General features: G+C 44.3%; 1 protein-coding gene across 3 annotated transcripts in view; it reads right to left on the minus strand.

Annotated features, from left to right (window-relative positions):
- Positions 1–19,301, minus strand: part of LOC147706831 (zinc finger protein 318-like) — a 456,333-nt gene that overhangs the window by 147,631 nt on the left and 289,401 nt on the right. Inside the window, exons 6-7 of one of the 3 annotated variants that reach the window (XM_086925968.1) lie at positions 1,369–1,649; positions 214–1,044 (exon numbers count right to left, since the gene is read on the minus strand). In XM_086925968.1, the coding sequence (XP_086782094.1) occupies positions 1,027–1,044; positions 1,369–1,649 (299 nt within the window). In that variant the 3' untranslated portion in view covers positions 214–1,026. Of the gene's footprint in view, positions 1–213; positions 1,045–1,199; positions 1,650–19,301 lie in introns of those variants that run through there. The other 2 variants (XM_086925966.1, XM_086925967.1) reach the window with 2 other exon arrangements.

Consider the following 19,301-nt stretch of genomic DNA (forward strand, 5'->3'; position numbering starts at 1 on the left):
ATGTCCTCTTTTAGCATGATCAGATGCACACATTCAATGAGTACATTCACAGTACAAGTATACACGCAGTATACACAAACAACATCTGCCATCTTCACACATAACAAACAAATCCCATGTGGTACCAACATAGACACTTTGGGACACATAGGCACATACTAAATTAACAAATACTCTCAAATGCCACAGTAGTCACAAAAGCATACACCCTGGCAATTTTTAAGTACTTTATTTTCAAGGTGTTTATACAGTTTTGCGTTTTTCCCTCTAAAACTGCAGGTCAAAATAAAGACTACAATAGCATGGCGAGTACAAATATGTAATTCACAACAGGGCAGTTATGATCAAGACTAATATAAATCAACTTACTTCAGTTGCAGTGTACAGCTTTCCCCTTTCTGACCCTCCATAAACTACTGTTTTTGTCACACATATACAAAGGAGACAGACATTGGTGCATAGAATGCATTCCTAAATAGAACAAAGATCAGAAAATGGAGAAGAATATCAACCGAGTCCTCTGGAAGACTGTAGTCGTGTCCAGTGAAGGCCGCTGATGTAACGGAGAGTTGGCTTGTTCCAGGAGTCGAAATTGCCAGTGAGGTGAATATTCCACTGTAAATGAATAGACCATCAGGCAACGAACACCACATCTAAGCCTCATCATCATTAATATGCTAAGTAGCCCGAGGACTGTAGCAGATCTAATGGTATTTTTAGCTTTTCTGGGAGAAATCCTGAGGTGGTGATCCAAAGGACTGTTGTATGATTTGAATACATCCTTTAAGAGAGATTCTTGCAGTGAAGTGTAAGAATACTTCTCATCCAAACGATGGGTGCTTCTGATCAGATCATTGGTTTGTGGCAGTATGACTGGGAACTCAATGCTTCACTCCCAATTACGTTTTACGCGGTTATCCATGGTTACTTCCACACAAAATGTGAGATTACAAATTCAGAAACTCGTGCAGCTATCAACACTTAAATATCAATAGCTGTTTGTAATACGCAGAGGTCAAAAGTGGTTTAATTTTCAAACCTACCCTGTATGAACGCAAAAAAAAAAAAAAAAGGTGGGTAAAGGAGGTTGGAGTAAGAAGAAATTATGAGGCACTGCGAATACCACTGGTGGGTAAATGGGTTTGCGTTTAAAAGGGGGAACTCAATGGGCCAGGATGTGTGGTGGAATTTAGGTAACTACTTTCTGCCATGCTTTATTTACTGGTTAAATCACCTTAGAAGTCTTAAAAGTGTAGGGAATAAAAATGAACAGAATCTTTGATAGGTCTTTACTAAGCTCTTTGAAAATGTGTGGGCAGTTCATTGATAAATGCCCTTCTAACCTCACGATGAGGTAGCAGTACCAACCTGAGTCTGTGCCTTCGGCTCCACAGGGACACTTGATTTTGCTGTGTTGCTGCCCATGCCTCGTTTCTCCTCAGTCTTCTGGGATTGTGCAGATGGGTTTGATTTTTCTGAAATATTAAGGCCCAGGATCTTTGCAACTTTTTCCAGCGAAGACTGCTGCTCATCTGCTTCTGCTGCTGCCTTGCACAATGCCACCAACTCATCCTCAATTCTTTTTGCCTGCGCCAGGAGAGGATTGGTGTGGAATTTGTTTTGCTGGGCTTTATTCTGAAGAATGTCACCTGAATAAAGAAGGAAGATGAAATAAAACAAAAATACCACATCTGAATGACTGCTTAGATTTTGTATAACTGATGACAAGTAAATTCAAATTTGCAAATTCTTACATTAAATATTTTATATGGATAAAATGTATATTTCTTATTGAGTATAAGCAGCAGTCTGCGGCCTGAAATCTTAGCCAATTTCAAAGAGAAACTGTCTGAAAAATTTTTTGCAACTGGTTTGGCCAGACTACCAATGTAACTGCTGCACAGCTTCTCAAATGTGACAAGCCCTATCCCACTAGGGAGCCACAGAGTAAAGGGAATTAAGTAATAAAACCCCTGCACATTGCAACAGCTACACGCCCTAGTCAGATCCAACAATACCACCACAGATTAGAGTACAGGAAGCATGCACTGCACTGCACTTTTTCATTCCAAATCTGTGTGTAAGAAATTGCAGAATAAAACAACCTTTCACACAAAGCACATCAGCAGGAAGCTGTACTAGGAAAAAAAGAAAGTGGGAAATGGTTTAGGGGTGACCAGCTTCAAAGTTGGAGTAGTTTTTGGGTGCAGAGTTGTGATCAGTTTATTGCTAGACAAGTAATTTTCTTTATATGCTGTGTTTTTCATTTTTGTATATAACATTTCAAAAGTAAAAGTGATGTTGATCTTGTGGTGCGATGTCTAGTGTGATTGCAGAATCTTAGATCTGCTATGAGTTTTGCAGCAGCATAGAAGACTAACTACAGAGCCTGAACGTTACTATCCTAAATAGATATCAATAGTGAACAACACTCTAAAGCTAGCACCGGGTCAGGGTTTGGATACGGTCTTCAGGTGGTGATCACGCAGTTGGAGAAGTGGAAAGAAGTGAAAAGTAATGGGTTTAAATTTTTCAAAAATGTGAAGCTTCCATAACCTGGACATAGCCTCTTTAGGTGTGTTCTGAAACAAGAGTTCCAGTGAGTTTGCACAGAGTCTGTGAGTAATCTTTGGAAGCTAGTAGTTGAAGATGGTGTTTCTGGACGCTTTCCCCTCTTACCACAGCAAATAGATGACTAATCATACATAGTCATAAATCCTCTAGGTAACTAATTTGCTCTGGTCACATCAAGCCAGTTCCTTCTTTGAGCAGCTGGAGAAGTGTGTAGAGGTTGCCTGAAGCAAGTGAGGTGTTGGACCAATACATGTACTGCTGCTTTGTGTGGGCAATGTCTTATTTTAGCATGATTAGACATATCAAAATCGACATCATGCAGCAATATGAGTGCAAGCCAAGAGTCTGCTGTAGGAGAAAAAACACGGACATCCCTGTTTCCCTAACAAATATTTTATTTTTCCATATATTGGTGTTCTAGAATTACTTAGCAAATTAAATATAAACAACATTTATATTTACTCCTCTCTGTGACAAGGTGCTTCCAGAGTATTGCCATATGTGGGAGTAGAGTACTGCCACGACGTAAGCGTTCTGCCAGTTTTATAAAAATGTCATCTATCATGATAATTGTAATGTCTGACTGCCTCACTCCAAAACCAGAATGGAAAACGATGTAACCAATCGCACTTTACATTTTTTTTTTTAAAAAAGATCCACAACAATCCTTAAAAGAGAGGTGGGAGGTTAAAGAGAAAACTCATTTACAGGAACTAGAAAAAGCATTACTAAAGGCAAACAAATGCTACTTCTCACAGATAACCGCACTATAATCCTTACAGTACTTAATATAAAATCTTACAGCTCTTCAGGTAAAAATTCCTTAGGTCTTTTTGCATTAGACAAACAAGTTATTTACCTTCAGTAACTATCTTACTGTCGCAGATTACTCGCATTCCCATGAGACACAGGGTCAAGACAGATTTGTATATGTCTGGGTCTGCAAAGATCTCATCCTCCACATTTTTTTTTTTTTGCAGAATTCTATATAGCGCAAACTTGACCCAAATCGGGTATCAGAGCGCTTTACATAGCACCAGTTACATTATATGAGGACCCATTCATTTTTGTTAGGCACAGGGGATTAAGTGATTTGCCCAGAATAACAGGATGTTCAGCGTCTTTGCTGAGAATCGAATCTAGTTCCCCAGATTCGAGGTCGACCGCCCTAGCCGTTAGGCCAATTCCTCGCTTCAAATAAATTCAATAAGTGGTCGATAAGAGGCACATTTACTAATATTGGGGCATGGTTCCTGCAGGGCCACAGTCATCGCCTCAATCGAGTAAGGGGGTAAACTACCACTGTGTATAAACCCCATTACAGACTGCTAATAATTTAGGAGCTGGTTTGTTAGAATACACTTTATGAAACTCCAAGGGAAGCTGTCACTTCCAGTGGACCTTCCATTTACAAGTGCAGGGATTGCCAATTACACATCTTGCTCAGTTATTGAGGAGTTCAACAGTTCCCACAAAGTCCCCTCTAAGCCATCGCTTTAACATCCAAATAACCCCATATATCCTGGTCACCATAGAGTAACCTGGAGGTATATAACCAAAGTATTGTTAAAAAACGGCGAAGATATATTCAGTTTTCATTTTACTTTTACCATCATCTCCTATTATAGGGGTCATGTGTGAGTGCTCAGCACCCAGGTGAGTGTCTTGCCCAGTAAACCCTGGTGCGACTAGGTTTCCCTAAATCAAGTACTTCCTTTTGTGCGGTCTCCTGTAAATCCTCTGTGGTCTCTTGAAACTTGGATAACAGATGCAGCATCTTTACTGCTCTCAATCTTTTTGGAGCTGCTTTATTTACCGCTCTAAAGTACTTCATCTTGTGCGTAATAATTTCAACATATAAGCCCTTTAAATATGCAAATGCTTCTCATGTAAGCTTTAAAGGAGTCTTATAGCATTGCCACATCGGCCATAGATCATCATTCTGTGGAAAATATTCCAGTATATTGGCTCTTATTCCTGAGCGGAACACTGAATCTCGCAGTTTGTCCTATTCGGTGTGTCTGCTATAGTCAGGACTAATACTACCAGGGAGTGATCTGATCGTGTTCGGGGTAAAATCTGCACCTCGCTAAATGACCCCATGAGGGGTTGTGTTGCAGCCAGAAATCTATAGCAAGCAAGTGTTGTCTACTAAGGAAAAAAAGGATTCATTTACCCAAGTGCGATTCCAAATCTCGTGAAGACGTGGGAGAGGGGGACCCCTGGGCGGAATAGTAGGTGGCCGTTTAATAAATTCCAGGGTGTGGCCGTTGGTTACTAGGTCTAGAACCCATTGGTCTGATTTAATTTCCTGCCACTTGTGAACAAAAGCTGAAATCTTTGTGCCCACGGGTAAGGAGGATAACATGGTTGGCGCCCTGTGGAGATCACTGCTTTCTGTTAGTGTCTCAGGCTTGATTATGTGATCTTTCGACCAACCCGACGGGAGAAACTGGTCGTAGACTATTGTCAGTATGATGTCGAGCTGTAAGGCTGTCTATAATGGGATTGATACTGCCTATTCTGTTGGTTTTGGATATCCTCCTCTTGATGAAAAACCACGTCCTCTCGCTCCTCTGAAAGATCCGCGCCTGTATTTTAAAGTAGTGTCCTTAAGCCACCCCTGGCGTCTAAGCACTGCAGCCCCTGTTAGCTAACGGAAGTTGGTGTTCACGATGTCCAAGGCGCAATCTATAGTTTCCGATGCGGCACGTTCTCCTTCCAACAGAATCTTTCTTGCTTCCTGCCTCCGGTCCACAGAAATGAGGTCAATGCGACTCGCCATGTGTGACACATTTGACGGTCATAACGGCCGATTATGGCTAGAGAATTGGCAGCTCTAATAGGGGCCGCTGCCATGGTAGAGAATCTTTTGCCTATAAGGTCCAGACGACGTCCTTCCTTGTCAGGCGGTGTGGTGATAGGCGCTGCAGGATTTTTAGATCGCTGTTGGGAGGCCTGTGAAATTACTGAATCTGGCCGAGGGTGTCCAATCAGACAGGATGGGCTGTTAGCAGGTGCACGGTATTTCTTTTCTATGCGCGGAATCACTGCTGGAATAGATGCAGGCGTCTTCATGATCTTAAACCCTGCTGGAATAGATGCAGGCGTCTTCATGATCTTAAACCCTTCAGATGTAGTTTATTATAGGTACCGCACTCGTGATCTTCCTGGACTCATCCTTGAAATCATGAAGGAAACATTCTGTCTGTTCAACTGCAACTGGCAGTTGAAATCTAGCTGCTGCCCGCTGCATTAAATTATGTACTGGATGCAGTCATAGATGAGGCCATCACAGATGATCTCATCGTAGACTAGGCCGCATGGCTATTCGTGGGTGGGGCCATGGGTAGATGGGGCCATGGGTAGATGGGGCCATGGGTAGACGGGGCCATGGGTAGACGGGGCCATGGGTAGACGGGGCCATGGGTAGACGGGGCCATGGGTAGACGGGGCCATGGGTAGACGGGGCCATGGGTAGACGGGGTCATACGTAGACGGGGCCATTCGAAGACGGGGCCATACGTAGATGGGGCCATACGTAGATGAGGCCATACGTAGATGAGGCCATACGTAGATGAAGCCATACGTAGATGAGGCCATACGTAGATGAAGCCATACATAGATGATGAGGCTTTCTATGCGGCTGTCATAGGCGACAGTCATAGACAATACCATCATAGATGAGGCAATCATAGGTGAGGCCATCCGTACATGAGGCAATCATAGGTGAGGCAATACTATGATGGCCATATGTGGATGAGCAGTCTTGAAAATACAGGAAAGAGCAACCTGGATGCACTCAAATATATCAATGGTTCAATGTTAATACGGATGAAGGTACCGTCATCAATGTTATCCGTTGCGTGCCACAAGGAAAAGGGTCCTGCAAACCCTTTGTCGTTGAATACAAGGAAATACTAGACGTGAGTCGAAGTAGCCTTGTGCACAGCGTGATCACTCGAAGGAGTGTAAATCAAAATACTTCTGAAGTCTTGGTCAGTTCATTAAATTGTACACAAGAAAAATGTTCAGAGTGTTATACGATGAAAGAAAATGACCAAATGAGACATTGGTTGTAGTGCATTATCAGCGTTATATTGAAATCATGATGAAAAAAAGTTTATATCCAAGGACAATGTTGAAATTCACAGAATCCAGGACATGTAACAATCTTCAAATTCCATGAAATTACAAATCCCAATGCATTTCGGGCTTATGGAAAAAGCCCTTCGTCAGGGGATCTAGAAAGATGACATAAACCATGATTTAAACCTCAATTTACTAACACAACAACAGGCATGTATTTACTCAGACAAGGTTGTGAGGAGAATCATGCGAAAATGATGGCGGAAAAAACACTCAATGCAAGGCGAGACCAAGTTGTGAATACAGAAATGAAAACGTTGGTGCCGAGTTAAAACATGTGGTGTGTGAAAAAACGAAACCGTGACAGATGGGAATAGAGTGTAAAGTTAAAACAGCAGTGATGAAAAAGGCGTGATAGAAACTAGCCCAAATACACAGCAAACTGATCCTGCATGTTAACAACCCAAAGTGTAAACATGCTTGTGCGAAAAATTTGAAGGACATGCAAGTGAATATGAAAACAAAACTAGAATGTCCAAAAAACGAAAACATGCTCGGGGAAGCTTACTATGTAGATCGAGTGCTCAGGTTTGAACGAACTAGGACTGTCGCGGGACGCTGCGGAAAATGCGGAAAGAGGCTTAGGATCTCGAAGCGTGAGAATAGGGCTCAACTCCAAGGAAAAACATGCGCGTATCTTACTGATATTGCCTTTTACCATGTTGCTGCAGTTGGCATGATTGATTTAATTCCATCGTAATGTAGATATCTCGCGCAGCTATTTCACCACCACTGTGTTATGTTGCTTTTACGGACCTTATGGTCACTCATTGCAATAATGGCCTCGCTGTTTATTTACTTTTCCCACACTTACATATGGCCGACCATGAGCACACACACATATGTCCTCTCTTTATTTCTATTTCCCATTTCTCTACTTTTCAGGGACGTATATTTCGGGCGCCTTTCAGACGCAAACACTCACTCTCTTCAGTGCACCGGGTATCGACACACTGCGTCCTCGCAGCTCCTTTCGGTAAGATACGCGCATGTTTTAACTCGGCACCAACGTTTTCATTTCTGTATTCACAACTTGGTCTCGCCTTGCATTGAGTGTTTTTTCCGCCATCATTTTCGCATGATTCTCCTCACAACCTTGTCTGAGTAAATACATGCCTGTTGTTGTGTGAATAATTGAGGTTTAAATCATGGTTTATGTCATCTTTCTAGATCCCCTGACGAAGGGCTTTTTCCATAAGCCCGAAATGCATTGGGATTTGTAATTTCATGGAATTTGAAGATTGTTACAACATGTCCTGGATTCTGTGAATTTCAACATTGTCCTTGGATATAAACTTTTTTTCATCATGATTTCAATATAACGCTGATAATGCACTACAACCAATGTCTCATTTGGTCATTTTCTTTCATCGTAAAACACTCTGAACATTTTTCTTGTGTACAATTTAATGAACTGACCAAGACTTCAGAAGTATTTTGATTTACACTCCTTCGAGTGATCACGCTGTGCACAAGGCTACTTCGACTCACGTCTAGTATTTCCTTGTATACATATGTGGATGAGGCCATTCGTAGATGAGGCCTCATTGATAAGGCTGTCATAAACGACCGTCGTAGATGACTATTGTAGATGAGGTTATCGTCAAGATGAGGCTGTCCTAGGCAATGCCACTGTAGATGAGGCCATCGTAGAGGAGGCTGTCGCCGACGACCGTCGTAGATGAGGCAGTCGACGACGACCGTCGTAGATGAGGCAGTCGCTGACGATCGTCGTAGATGAAGCAGTCGCCGACGACCGTCGTAGACGAGGCCGTCGCCGACGACCGTCGTAGATGAGGCAGTCGCCGACGACCGTCGTAGATGAGGCCATCAACGACGACCGTCGTAGAGGAGGCCATCGTCGACGACCGACCGTCGTAGATGAGGCCGTCTTCAACGACAGTCATAGATGAGGCTGCCATAGACTACCATCGTAGACGACCGGCATAGGAGGCCATCGTAGACGAGGCCATCATAGATGAGGTCCATATTGGTGAGGCAGTAATAGTAGGCATGGAGTTTTGTTATAGACTCCTTATTGTCAGGTTATGAGGATTTCCCTGATGTAGTGTCAGGGATGAAAAAGGAGTTGTAGGATCTGCCTCTGAGGAAGTTTTTTTTTCCCAATTGCCTCTCTCTGTGAAGAGTGCCTTATCAAGACTCAAGGTAAGTCTTTTTTATGGCTTTTATGTGCGCCCTCTGGAGACTGCTGGTGCGACCTCTCCCTTTGACCGCTCCTATGAGGTGAAGGAATCCTCGTTTTCCTCATCAGAAGTGACTGATTTAAGTCTCTGTATTCCCAATAATAGCCTCATCTCTCAGAACGTGAGAGTTTTTGAGGAAAAGGTTAGACATATTTTGTAGTCTATTATCTTGTTTTCTGCCACTCTGCCATATTACTGGCTAATTAGTGCCAGGGTCAGAGAAATGAAGTATAATCTTGGATGATTCAAAAAGAAGTAATAGCTGAAGAAACTGAGCAGGAAGCCTCCCTTACACATGATGTGCGGTGAAAATCTGAGGAGAACTGCCTCTGCTGAGTGTGTTCTAGAGGGTGCTGGTAGTTGATTGGTTGGAGCTAACTTTTGGTTCTTTTTACTATAATGATGTAGATAGGCTACTAAGATTTAGGCCTTAGGCTTTTTTTCTTTTAGCCTACTACTATTTTTTACTTATGGCACTACTTTTGTAATTTACCGTGGGACTCCCGACTTGGCAGCGGGGAATGATTGAGCAGTCTGAGCACGTAGTCGTGGTCGCGCTCCAGGCACCAGAGACAAACCAAATGGGATCCATGACCGACATGGCACAGTACGTTTCCGCAGGTAAGTCACCTTGCGTTGAATGTTTGCGAGACGTCTTGCCTAGTGTTCTACAAGAGCCACTTTAATATTTTTCATAGGATGTTGAAGTAAGTGGAACTAACTGCGCTGACCTGTGCCATTATGTTGGGTCTGTCGTCCAAGATGATCACCAGATTTCTGGCGTGGTTGGTAGGTGCTGGAGTGGGTCACAGTTCTGCTGGCCATTAGGTGGCGTTGCACAGGGAGTACTTGTTTGCAAAGACCAGTACTTCAGTGTTGTCACAGTTCAGTTTCAAGCTGTTTTTTCTTATCCATTCTGCCCAGTTGATAAAATTGGTTCTCGCGGTGGGCGATTTGTCTGTCAGAGGATCGGGGAGTGGAGTGAGGTCTGAGTAGGAGTTGGTGGTGATGTCTTGAGTCCTAATGAGGTTGGCGAGTAGAGCCATGTAGACGTTGTACAGGGTAGGACTAAGGGAAGAACCTTGGAGGACATTGCAAAACAGTTTTTTGGCTTTGGCTGTGAAAGGTGCCAGTCTGACTCTTTGGGTTCTTCAGTGATGAAGGAGCAGATTCAGTTGAGCGCTGGTACTTGGATACAGTGTTCTTGGAGCCTTCTGATGAGGGAGACTGTGTTAAACACTGCAGAGAGATAGAGTAAAATCAGGGCAGTGATTTCTCCTCTGTCGGGGAAGGTCCCGATATCGTCGGAGGCTGATGAGAACAGTTTCTGAGCTGTTCTTTCTGAATCTGAATTGGGTGTTGTCCAGTAGGTAGTGGAGCTCGAGGTGGCTAGCGAGCGGATTGTTGAGGCCCTTTTTGATAACTTTCACAGGATAGGAAAGCGACGAGATAAGCCAGTAGTCGGCTTGGGTCAGCTGAAGGTTTCTTGAGGAGGGAGTTTGCGTGCTTCAAAGCTTCTGGGAGAGTGGCTTCAAGACCACTTTGCAAAGTGATTCTTTGGTCTTACATTATGATAATTTTTTGAAAATAAGTGCAAAACAGTGCATTGAATCGTATTGTGCCAGGTGTATTGACTATAAATATCACTTCAAATCTCCAATCACCCTTTCTTGTATCTAGCTCTTATTTTATTGAGGCTCTTTTTTACTTTCTCTCTTTCCTCCTACTCAGTTAACTGGTCCCCAATGTTTCTCTCCCAGTTTTACACACTACCCCTTTCTGTTTGTCGCTGCAACTGTCTACCTTCCCCGTCCTGCCTCTCCTGCTTTTTTCTATTTACACTGCGTTCTTTCTCCTCTACTTTTCAGGAACCTCTTCTATATTCTCTGTACTTCACAATACTGTTGAGTCTCTCATTTTAGTAATCTTTTCCATAGATAATGTATGGCATGTACCTGGCAACGAGCAGCCACTGACAACTTTCTTATGCCAATAGGCATTTCGCTGTTCCTCTGTCCTGGAAGCCTACAATACGAGGGGACTTCCGAAAGTAGGAGTCTCCTACGATCATGGAACAAAGAAGCTAGAGCAATGTGGCCATGATATCCCTGCAGCTTGATATCCATTTTTGTTGGACAGGACATAAGGCTGCATAGATTTGGTGGGTTTTAATCACTTCTGAGGCGAAGGATGACTTATTGACATCCACAGCACTACCTTCACAATGAGGTGGACTTCAATAGGTTACCCAGAGTACTGGAAAAGAAAATATCAGAAACATTTTATTTTCCCAAATTAATGTTGGAACACAAGGGAAATGCTTCTCTCAAGTCCAGAGTTTGATTTTGGTTTTACTTTGCTGTATTACACAGTACACGATGTGTGCACTGATGTCACAGCAACAAACAAAAAAACAAGCATTTGCAATGCAATAGGTCTCACATTTCACAAGTTTGAGCTATTGGCCTTGTAAATGACAATGTCTTATTTATGTTTTGTACAATGCCAATAGCTTCAACTTGTGTAAATGAGAGACCAACTGCATTGCAATGTTTGTTTCTTCCCAGCTACTTGGCGCTGTCCTGCATGGGAATTCCTGCCTGGAGAATGACAATGCTGTCTAGAACTGCCCATTTCTTTCTGACTTCAGTGAACTTGCATGGCCTCCACTTTTACCATTACTTTAGCATTACCACAAAATCAGTACTTCAAGGTTATTTTTTGCCCAAATATTCTACTGGGAACAGTTCCATGGAACTACAACACAGTCAGTAAATCAAGGCCATTACACTGCAAGTCAGTCAGTCAGTCAGTCAAATTAACTTTATTCGATTTGATAAAATCATACAAAGTACATAAAAACAGTATTATTTACAGTTAAAAAAGAATTAAACAATTTCATTTGTCAGCAAGTTAATTTGATTAAATAAATGCATTTAAAATATTTAAAAGACCAGTTATGTACATAAATTTTCCAAATACATGCTCCTTCTAGCTCTGGTTGCTGCCACCAGGAAATTGGCCATGGCAAAAGTAATACAAATGTTGCCCAATGATTGTAAATATAGCATTGCTGGTCTCACCTGGGAGAAGCCAGCTTCTCTTAGGACTGGTAGCAGGTATTTTTTTCTTTGGGTGGAGAAGAAGTCACAAAACATAACAAAATGTAAACTGTCTTGAACAGAAAAATTGTCACAGGTGCAAGGTGGTGCTAACTCAGGTTTCGTCCATTTGTTAAAATTGCCCAAATAAAAATGAATGATGTTGAATCTGAATCTTGTTAACACAAATCTGTGGAAGGGGTTTGTGACAAAACATAAATAAGGCTCAATTGCAAGTGACTGGAGTGTTAAGTAGTGTGTTCGGACGGAGGGTTTAGATAATTCGACTTCTTCTCGCAACATGTATGCCCTAGACATAAACTGTTTTTTTATGAAACACACATCCTGCTTTGTGATACACGAGGGAGAGGTGAATAAATCTGGGCGTCCTAGTTCATTAAAACATTTGTGCAAATACGCCAGCCATGGTATCGTGTGGCTGTATTCCAAACTCATCACATCCCTCATGATCATGTGGTTTAATGATAGTTCAGGGTTTAGCCAGGTCTTAAGCCAGTATGTTAGTGGAGCCAGTCTCAGTTTGTCCTGGATATAATCCATACCAAGTTCTGAATGAATGGAAAAAACCGGGGAGGATTGGGGGAGGGACAGGACTGAACATAGAAAACTATTCTCCGCTACCTGGATTTTGTCTAGGCGTACGTAGCCCCATAAGGAGGCACCATACAAGGCCACGGGAAGGGTTTTGCTGTTATAAACCTGGATAATGGCCTTCATAGGTCTATGGCCCAGCCTTTTAGCGAAGCTTAAGATGGCCATGGATGTTCTAGTGACCGCTAGGCTTTTTGCCCGTATCTGTGGGCCCCAGGTACCCCTGCTGTCAAAAAGGACTCCCAGATAGGGAAACACGGGGACTCCTGAGACTATCTCCCCTTTACAAAAAAAGGTTTTTATTCCTCTCTTGGCCCTTTTCCCTTGTCTACCTACGACCATAGTGTGCGATTTGGAGGCATTAACCCTCAGGTCCAACCGGTCCATAAAGGACCCAAATGCATCTAGCAGTTTTTGAAGGCATACCCCTGTGCGTGCTATTAGTACAGCGTCGTCCGCGTATAGGAGAGCAGGGATCTTAACTTCTCCTACACGCGGAACGTCGCTTGCTGCCCCAATTAAGTGTTTGCCTAGGTCATTTATATAGATGGTGAACAGCAGGGGGGCCAGTATGCATCCTTGCCTAACGCCACGTAGAGATCTAAAACGGGACATGCATCTTCCCTCCTTGGTTACTCTTACAGCAGCAAATAAGTCCTGATGCATAGAGGCTATAAACGCCACCAGGTCTACATCAATTCCCATGTTAATTAGAATTTCCCATAGCTTAGACCTGTTGACCAAGTCGAAGGCCGAGGAGAGGTCCATAAATGCTAGATACAAGGACCCCTCCTTGGCCACCGTGTACTTGGCAATCAAGAGGTGGAGATTTGAGCACTGTTCTATCGTGCCCCTTTTTTCCCTGAAGCCATACTGTATATCAGCCAGGCCCCCACAGTCCTCCAGGCTATCTCTTAGTCTGACTAAAAGGACTCTGCCCAGGATCTTGATAGCAGAGTCCAGCAGGGAGATAGGTCGGTAGCACCCTGGATCGTCCCTTCGGCCCTTTTTAAATATAGGCACTATGGTGGAAGTAGCCCACGTGTTTGGGGGAGGCGAGGTATTCGCGGCTGTGAACACGTTGGCCAGGATGCCAGCCCAGAGTTTCGGGGAATGTAAATAAAAGTCAGCTGGCACCCCGTCTGGGCCAGGAGCTTTATTCCTAGTTGTGGCGCAGATTGCTTTTTCCACTTCCCCGCTGTTAAACTGTAGAGGTGTGGCCACCAAACTTGCACAGTTTTGTGAATGCGGCCGGTCCCCCGACTCACCATAAACAGAACTGAAATGGGCTAGCCACTTCTCATCTGGTATTACGCAGTCAGTGTCTGCATTGGGGGAGTCTGAGAAATAAGGGTGATTTACTACAGCCCAGAATTGCCTGCTGTCCCGCAAGATGTTAATGTCGGTTAATTGTTCCCAAGCCTCCTGCTTGATGCTATCCCTTCTAGATTTAGTGGCACTCCTGTATACTTTTCTCGACATTGAGACCAGAGCCCTGTCCCTAGGTTGAACTTTAAGGGCAGCTTTTAGCGCTCTAAGGGCCTTGCTGCATGCAGAGTCAAACCATTTGTGTGGCTTTGGTTCTCCCCTACCCCTTGGCGCCGTAAGGTTCTCAGCCACGGTGTGGCATATTGATTGAAATGCGGCCATGGTATCATTGCCTGGGACGGTCGGATCTTGGCAGATTTTAATCTGCTCTTCAATCTCTTGACCGATGTTTCGATAGAAGTCGTCTGCCACCACATTCCCCCACTTCAAACGCCTGCCTTGATCTGTTGGGCGGAGAATATATCCCTGTTTAGACTGCCCTGGCGTGGGTCCCAAAGCTCCCCCCCATCGGATCGACAGAAAAACAGGGTTATGGTCGCTAAAAGGGGAAAACACAGTGCAATAGGAAATGATGGAATCAAGAATGGCAGGGGTCACAAAAATATAATCAATAACAGAACCCATGGGAGAGCCCTTGAACGTCGGTGCTCTAGATACCCCCTCTCCTGCTGTAAATTCAAGGAGGTTATAGGTGGCCAGGAAGTCCTCCAGTTCCTCTCCAGACCTGGTGTGTTCGAAATGTGGGCCCTCCTGGTCCCAAGACTCCACAGCTCCCGGCCTGGGACAACCAAAGTTACAGGGGTGAATGTTAAAATCTCCCATTAACACTATTTCATAACTAGTAGGGGAATTTTGGGTGAGTATGTTTAGAAATGTGTCCAGTTGGGTGATGTTATTGCCCCCGAATTCCTTGTTGACAGAGTTGTAGAAGTTGATAAACAGAATACTTTTAGATGAGCAGATTTGCCTTTCCACAATTAAACAGTTTTGGGAGTCATAGTCAATTTGTTTTAGTGGACCAGTGAGGTCAAGGGAAAAAAGGGTCAAGAGGCCTCCCCTCGCTCTGCCTGCGGTGCTGGGACAGGCCGCGACTGAGAAGCCTACAAAACCGTCCAACCACAGACTAGATGACAAGTCCCATGTTTCTTGCAGAGCGATGACGTCGTGTTCTGATACAAATGTGACCCATTCGATGTCGCTCATTTTTTAGCTAATTCCGGCGATGTTCCAGCTAATAATTTTGCAACCATTTTCACTGCAAGTCTCTGCTCATAGGCAGAACCACTTGAATAACACAATATGGTGGCCGCCGCGTTCTTGGAGTATTTACATATTTTCCACACTTGCTGCATGATTCAGATCTTCTGTATCAGTTGCAAACATTGATTCTAGCTCAGATGGATCAAAAGAGGCTTTAAAAAGCATCAGCCGTGGTTCCACGGGGGGACAGAGGCTTTGCAAAGATTAATTGTCACCATATCATTGCGGACTGCTGTATTCGGCTGATAGAGTGCTGCTAATGAGGAGAAATGTTTGCCCAGACAGTACTAATGTGTTGTAAAATGACAAAATAGCAAAATATTGCGACAGATTGTGCCATATTACGCTGCATCATTGCACCTCTTCTGTGTCTGATCACATTTGTACCTCTCCAGTCCCTGCAGCACCTGTTCTGACCTGGGTCTTTGGCTCTACAGCAGCTCTGCTGACCTGGTTCTCTGGGTCTAGAGCGCCTCTGCTGACCTGGTTCTCTGGCTCTAGAGCAGCTCTGCTGACCGGATTCTCTGGCTCAAGAGCAGCTCTGCTGACCTGGTTCTCTGGCTTTACAGCAGCTCTGCTGGCCTGGTTCTCTGGCTCTACAACAGCTCTACTGACCCAGTTCTCTGGCTCTAGAGCAGCTCTGCTGACTTGGTTCTCAGGCTCTACAGCAGCTCTGCTGACCTGGTTCTCAGGCTCTACAGCAGTTCTGTTGATCTGGTTCATAGGCTCTACAGCAGCTCTGCTGATCTGGTTCATAGGCTCTGGAGCGGCTCTGCTGACCTGGTTTTCTGGCTCCACAGCAGCTACGCTGACCTGGTTTGCTACTACTGCTCGTAGAGCCAGGTCTTGAGGAGCCTTCTGAAGTTGAGCAGGTCTTGGGTCTGACGGGTCACAGAAGACAAAAAGGGGGGGCAGGGGCGGCGCAGATGGGCTACAACAGTGAAAATAACAGTGCAGTAGGATACAGAAAATGAAAGCAGGCAGGAGGGCAAATAACAGTTAAGGACAAACCACAGTTAGATCGGCGATCCTGGGCACCTGAGGATCAAACACCCGCTAGGAGTGGTAGCAGCGGGGTGAACGTGCACAGGTGGTGCTGTTCGGCGGAAGGTGAGCGACCCGGCCCGTAAGCAGGGTCAGAGGTCCCAGCAAATGAGGGGCCAGCAAATGAAAAATATGGGCGGGGCTTCCACACCACTTCTAAAACATACCCTAATACCGCATGCCTTGCAAAGCGAGCAGCGCATACGCTGCAACGCTAGGCTCGGCCTAAAAGAATCAAGCAGACTGTGCTAATGGAATCTACGGGGGATCCAAAAATGTTCTACCAACCAGCGTTCCTACACTTCTCCTAATAACAATAGTCCTCCGCTTGTAAGTCTGGGCTATCACCCATGAAAAGAAGGCCACAATATGTTAAGATTTTGCCTTGTAAATTTACCCATTCTGGCAATGTGGGTAGCTGTAGTATTTAGGCCATGGCTTAGTCCGCCGCCGCGGAGACCTACCAGGCCCAGGCATTTCTAAAAAAAAAAAAAAGCACCTAGTGTAGTCTGGGGTAGTGTGGCTTGCATGAATCCCAATAACATTTCTTATCCACCAAACTTTTGCTAAATCACAGATCTTCCTCATACTTCTGCGAAGGAAAATTCTGGAATATGTGAAGATCCATACATTTCCTACCACCCAACATTCTAACACTTTTTCCAATAAACATGGTACCCCAAATGTTCACCAAATATTATGCATTTTGTCCATTAATTGCATAGGACCTGATAATAATAGCAGTTTATTTGCTATGACCATAAATGAGATAAAGGAGTCAGTACATTTCAAAAAGCAGATTACTACTATACAAATCTTAGATTACAGTGTATAAAAATCCGAAAATGTTAGTTGTTGTGCGGAGCTGTCAAGAGAAGTCAATTATAATGCAAATTCTTTCAGTCTCAAATGCCCTGATTATGGTTTCCACAATATTTGGCTCGGCAGGGTTATCTAGATAAACAATTGTTGAAAGAAAGTTAGTACATTATTGCAATACTTAGTGACATGGCAGGCTATAATGGGACATTTCAGATTCACTTTGCTGCTAGTTAAGGTATGTGCAGCACTCTGCAGAAAGCACATTTACCCAACGAACTATCTAGCTCCTGTAAACAAAATAAAGATCTCTAGAGGAAATACATTTTCACCAGGCTATATTTCACAACACGCCAGTGCCCCTAGAAAGACTGTAGGCTGGAGCAATGTTAGTTAGATATTAGCTGTTCCTGATTTGTGATGACTCCTCCCCATCTCAATAGGTTAATAAAAGCACTATGCCATACAGAAATCTGGATAGTTCCTGATTGGACATTAACTCTGAATGGCCATTGGATGTGGCTCATTGCCCTGCACAGTTGTGCAAACTTTTCACACAAAAAGAGCTAGCTGTACGACTACTTTTAGCGGTTGCATACAGAAAATTGGGCCATTTGCGACCACTAAAAAGGGCTGCAGCATGTACAAACCTTATTTTATGAGTCGGTAACCCTCAACTCACTTGCAAAATTGGGTTTGCGAGTCACTATTAGGAATGAGCATGCCAAGGGCATCCCTTCCTAATAGCGAGTCGCAAGGGGGTTGATGTACGATTGTTTTACGACCTCAAATGCGATTGCAAAACAATTGCAGTTACTAACAATTTCAAATTGGCAGTAAGTGTCGCAAACCGGAAGGGATCCCTAAGGGACTCGTTCCCCTTTGCGTTTGGTAGCGAAACTTTTTTTAAGCGCAGTAGTGCCTGCCCTTAGGAAATTAAAATGTAACTTTTCATTGTTTACTTTTAAACACATCCGGTTTTCCTTTAAGGAAAACTGGCAGCTTTTTAAAAACAAATTACTTTATTTAAAAAGCAAACAGAGACCTGGTGGTCTGCTGTCTCCCTGCGATTGTAGTCCATTCCCAATGGGTCGCACACTGTGACATGCCTCATGAATATAGACCCCACTAGGAATCGCTAAATGTTTCTGAGACACATTAGTACATTATGTTTTGTAAGTTGGAAAAAAAATAAAAAATATGCAATTTGTGACTCATAAAACGTAATGGCCGTACATGTACACTTCTTTTTTCGTTCAAGAAGCTTTATTAATTTTTAAATAATGAGCAGCAATACAGAGGAAATTTGCAAATTTTTGTTTGCTATGTGAAATGTGAGAAGGGAGTTCAGCTAATATTCTTGGAATTCCTGGCATCTCGGCTGTGACTGTAGACTAGGGTTGGTAGAAGCTTTCACATCAGCTCCTCCTTTGGTGATGCGTCCCACTAGTGGAAAAAAAACAGACACCCACGATCACACCAGTCCCCACTAGCCACAGCTTCCACTGACATTGTTCTTGGTGGCTTGGTGACCACTGGAGGGAGCTCACGAGTGGTATCAGAATCGCCATCCATCAAAGCGAGACGGATGCTCCCACTCCCATCATCGTACCCGCCAAGGGGGTTGCAGGGGAGCAATACGGAGCAAGGATTCATCGGGCTCACTGGACCGCGGGCCGGTCGCTCGCTTTTCACTCCTGTCTGTTGGTCTGCCTGTGGCTCTGTTTGCGGCAGACAGCTCGACCGCGCCAGGCCCGACACCTGCTGCACCGGCAGTGAGTGAGGGAGGAGTGGGTGCGGCGACGCAGCGTGCAGGCGTGAGTAGGTGCGAGCGCTGCCTGAGCTGGGCTGAGCGCTGAGACAACAGCACCCCACTGCCTTCGCCTACGCCACTGCGAGCCTGCTCCTCTGTAAGCCGCAAGACAGGAAAGGGGCTAGGTCCGAGGCCCAAGGTGCCGTAGAGTGCTGCTGGCAGGTGTGAACGCTGCCTAAGCGCTGTGAAACAACACCGCCAAGCAGGGGAGGGGAGCCTGTCATTTTGGCCTCTTGGCGACCTCCAGGATCAGACTGCGGACTGCGAAACCAAACCACACCTGAAGACGTAGGGGTTTCGTTTGTTCACATATAGTTTCCTGCTTTCTGGGTTATTGAGTCAATGGTCGGTGGGACAAGGCAGAAAACTACCACACCAATAGCCCATAACCGTCAG

The sequence above is a fragment of the Lissotriton vulgaris genome, chromosome 6 (assembly GCF_964263255.1).
Source record: "Lissotriton vulgaris chromosome 6, aLisVul1.2, whole genome shotgun sequence".
NCBI lineage: Eukaryota > Metazoa > Chordata > Amphibia > Caudata > Salamandridae > Lissotriton > Lissotriton vulgaris.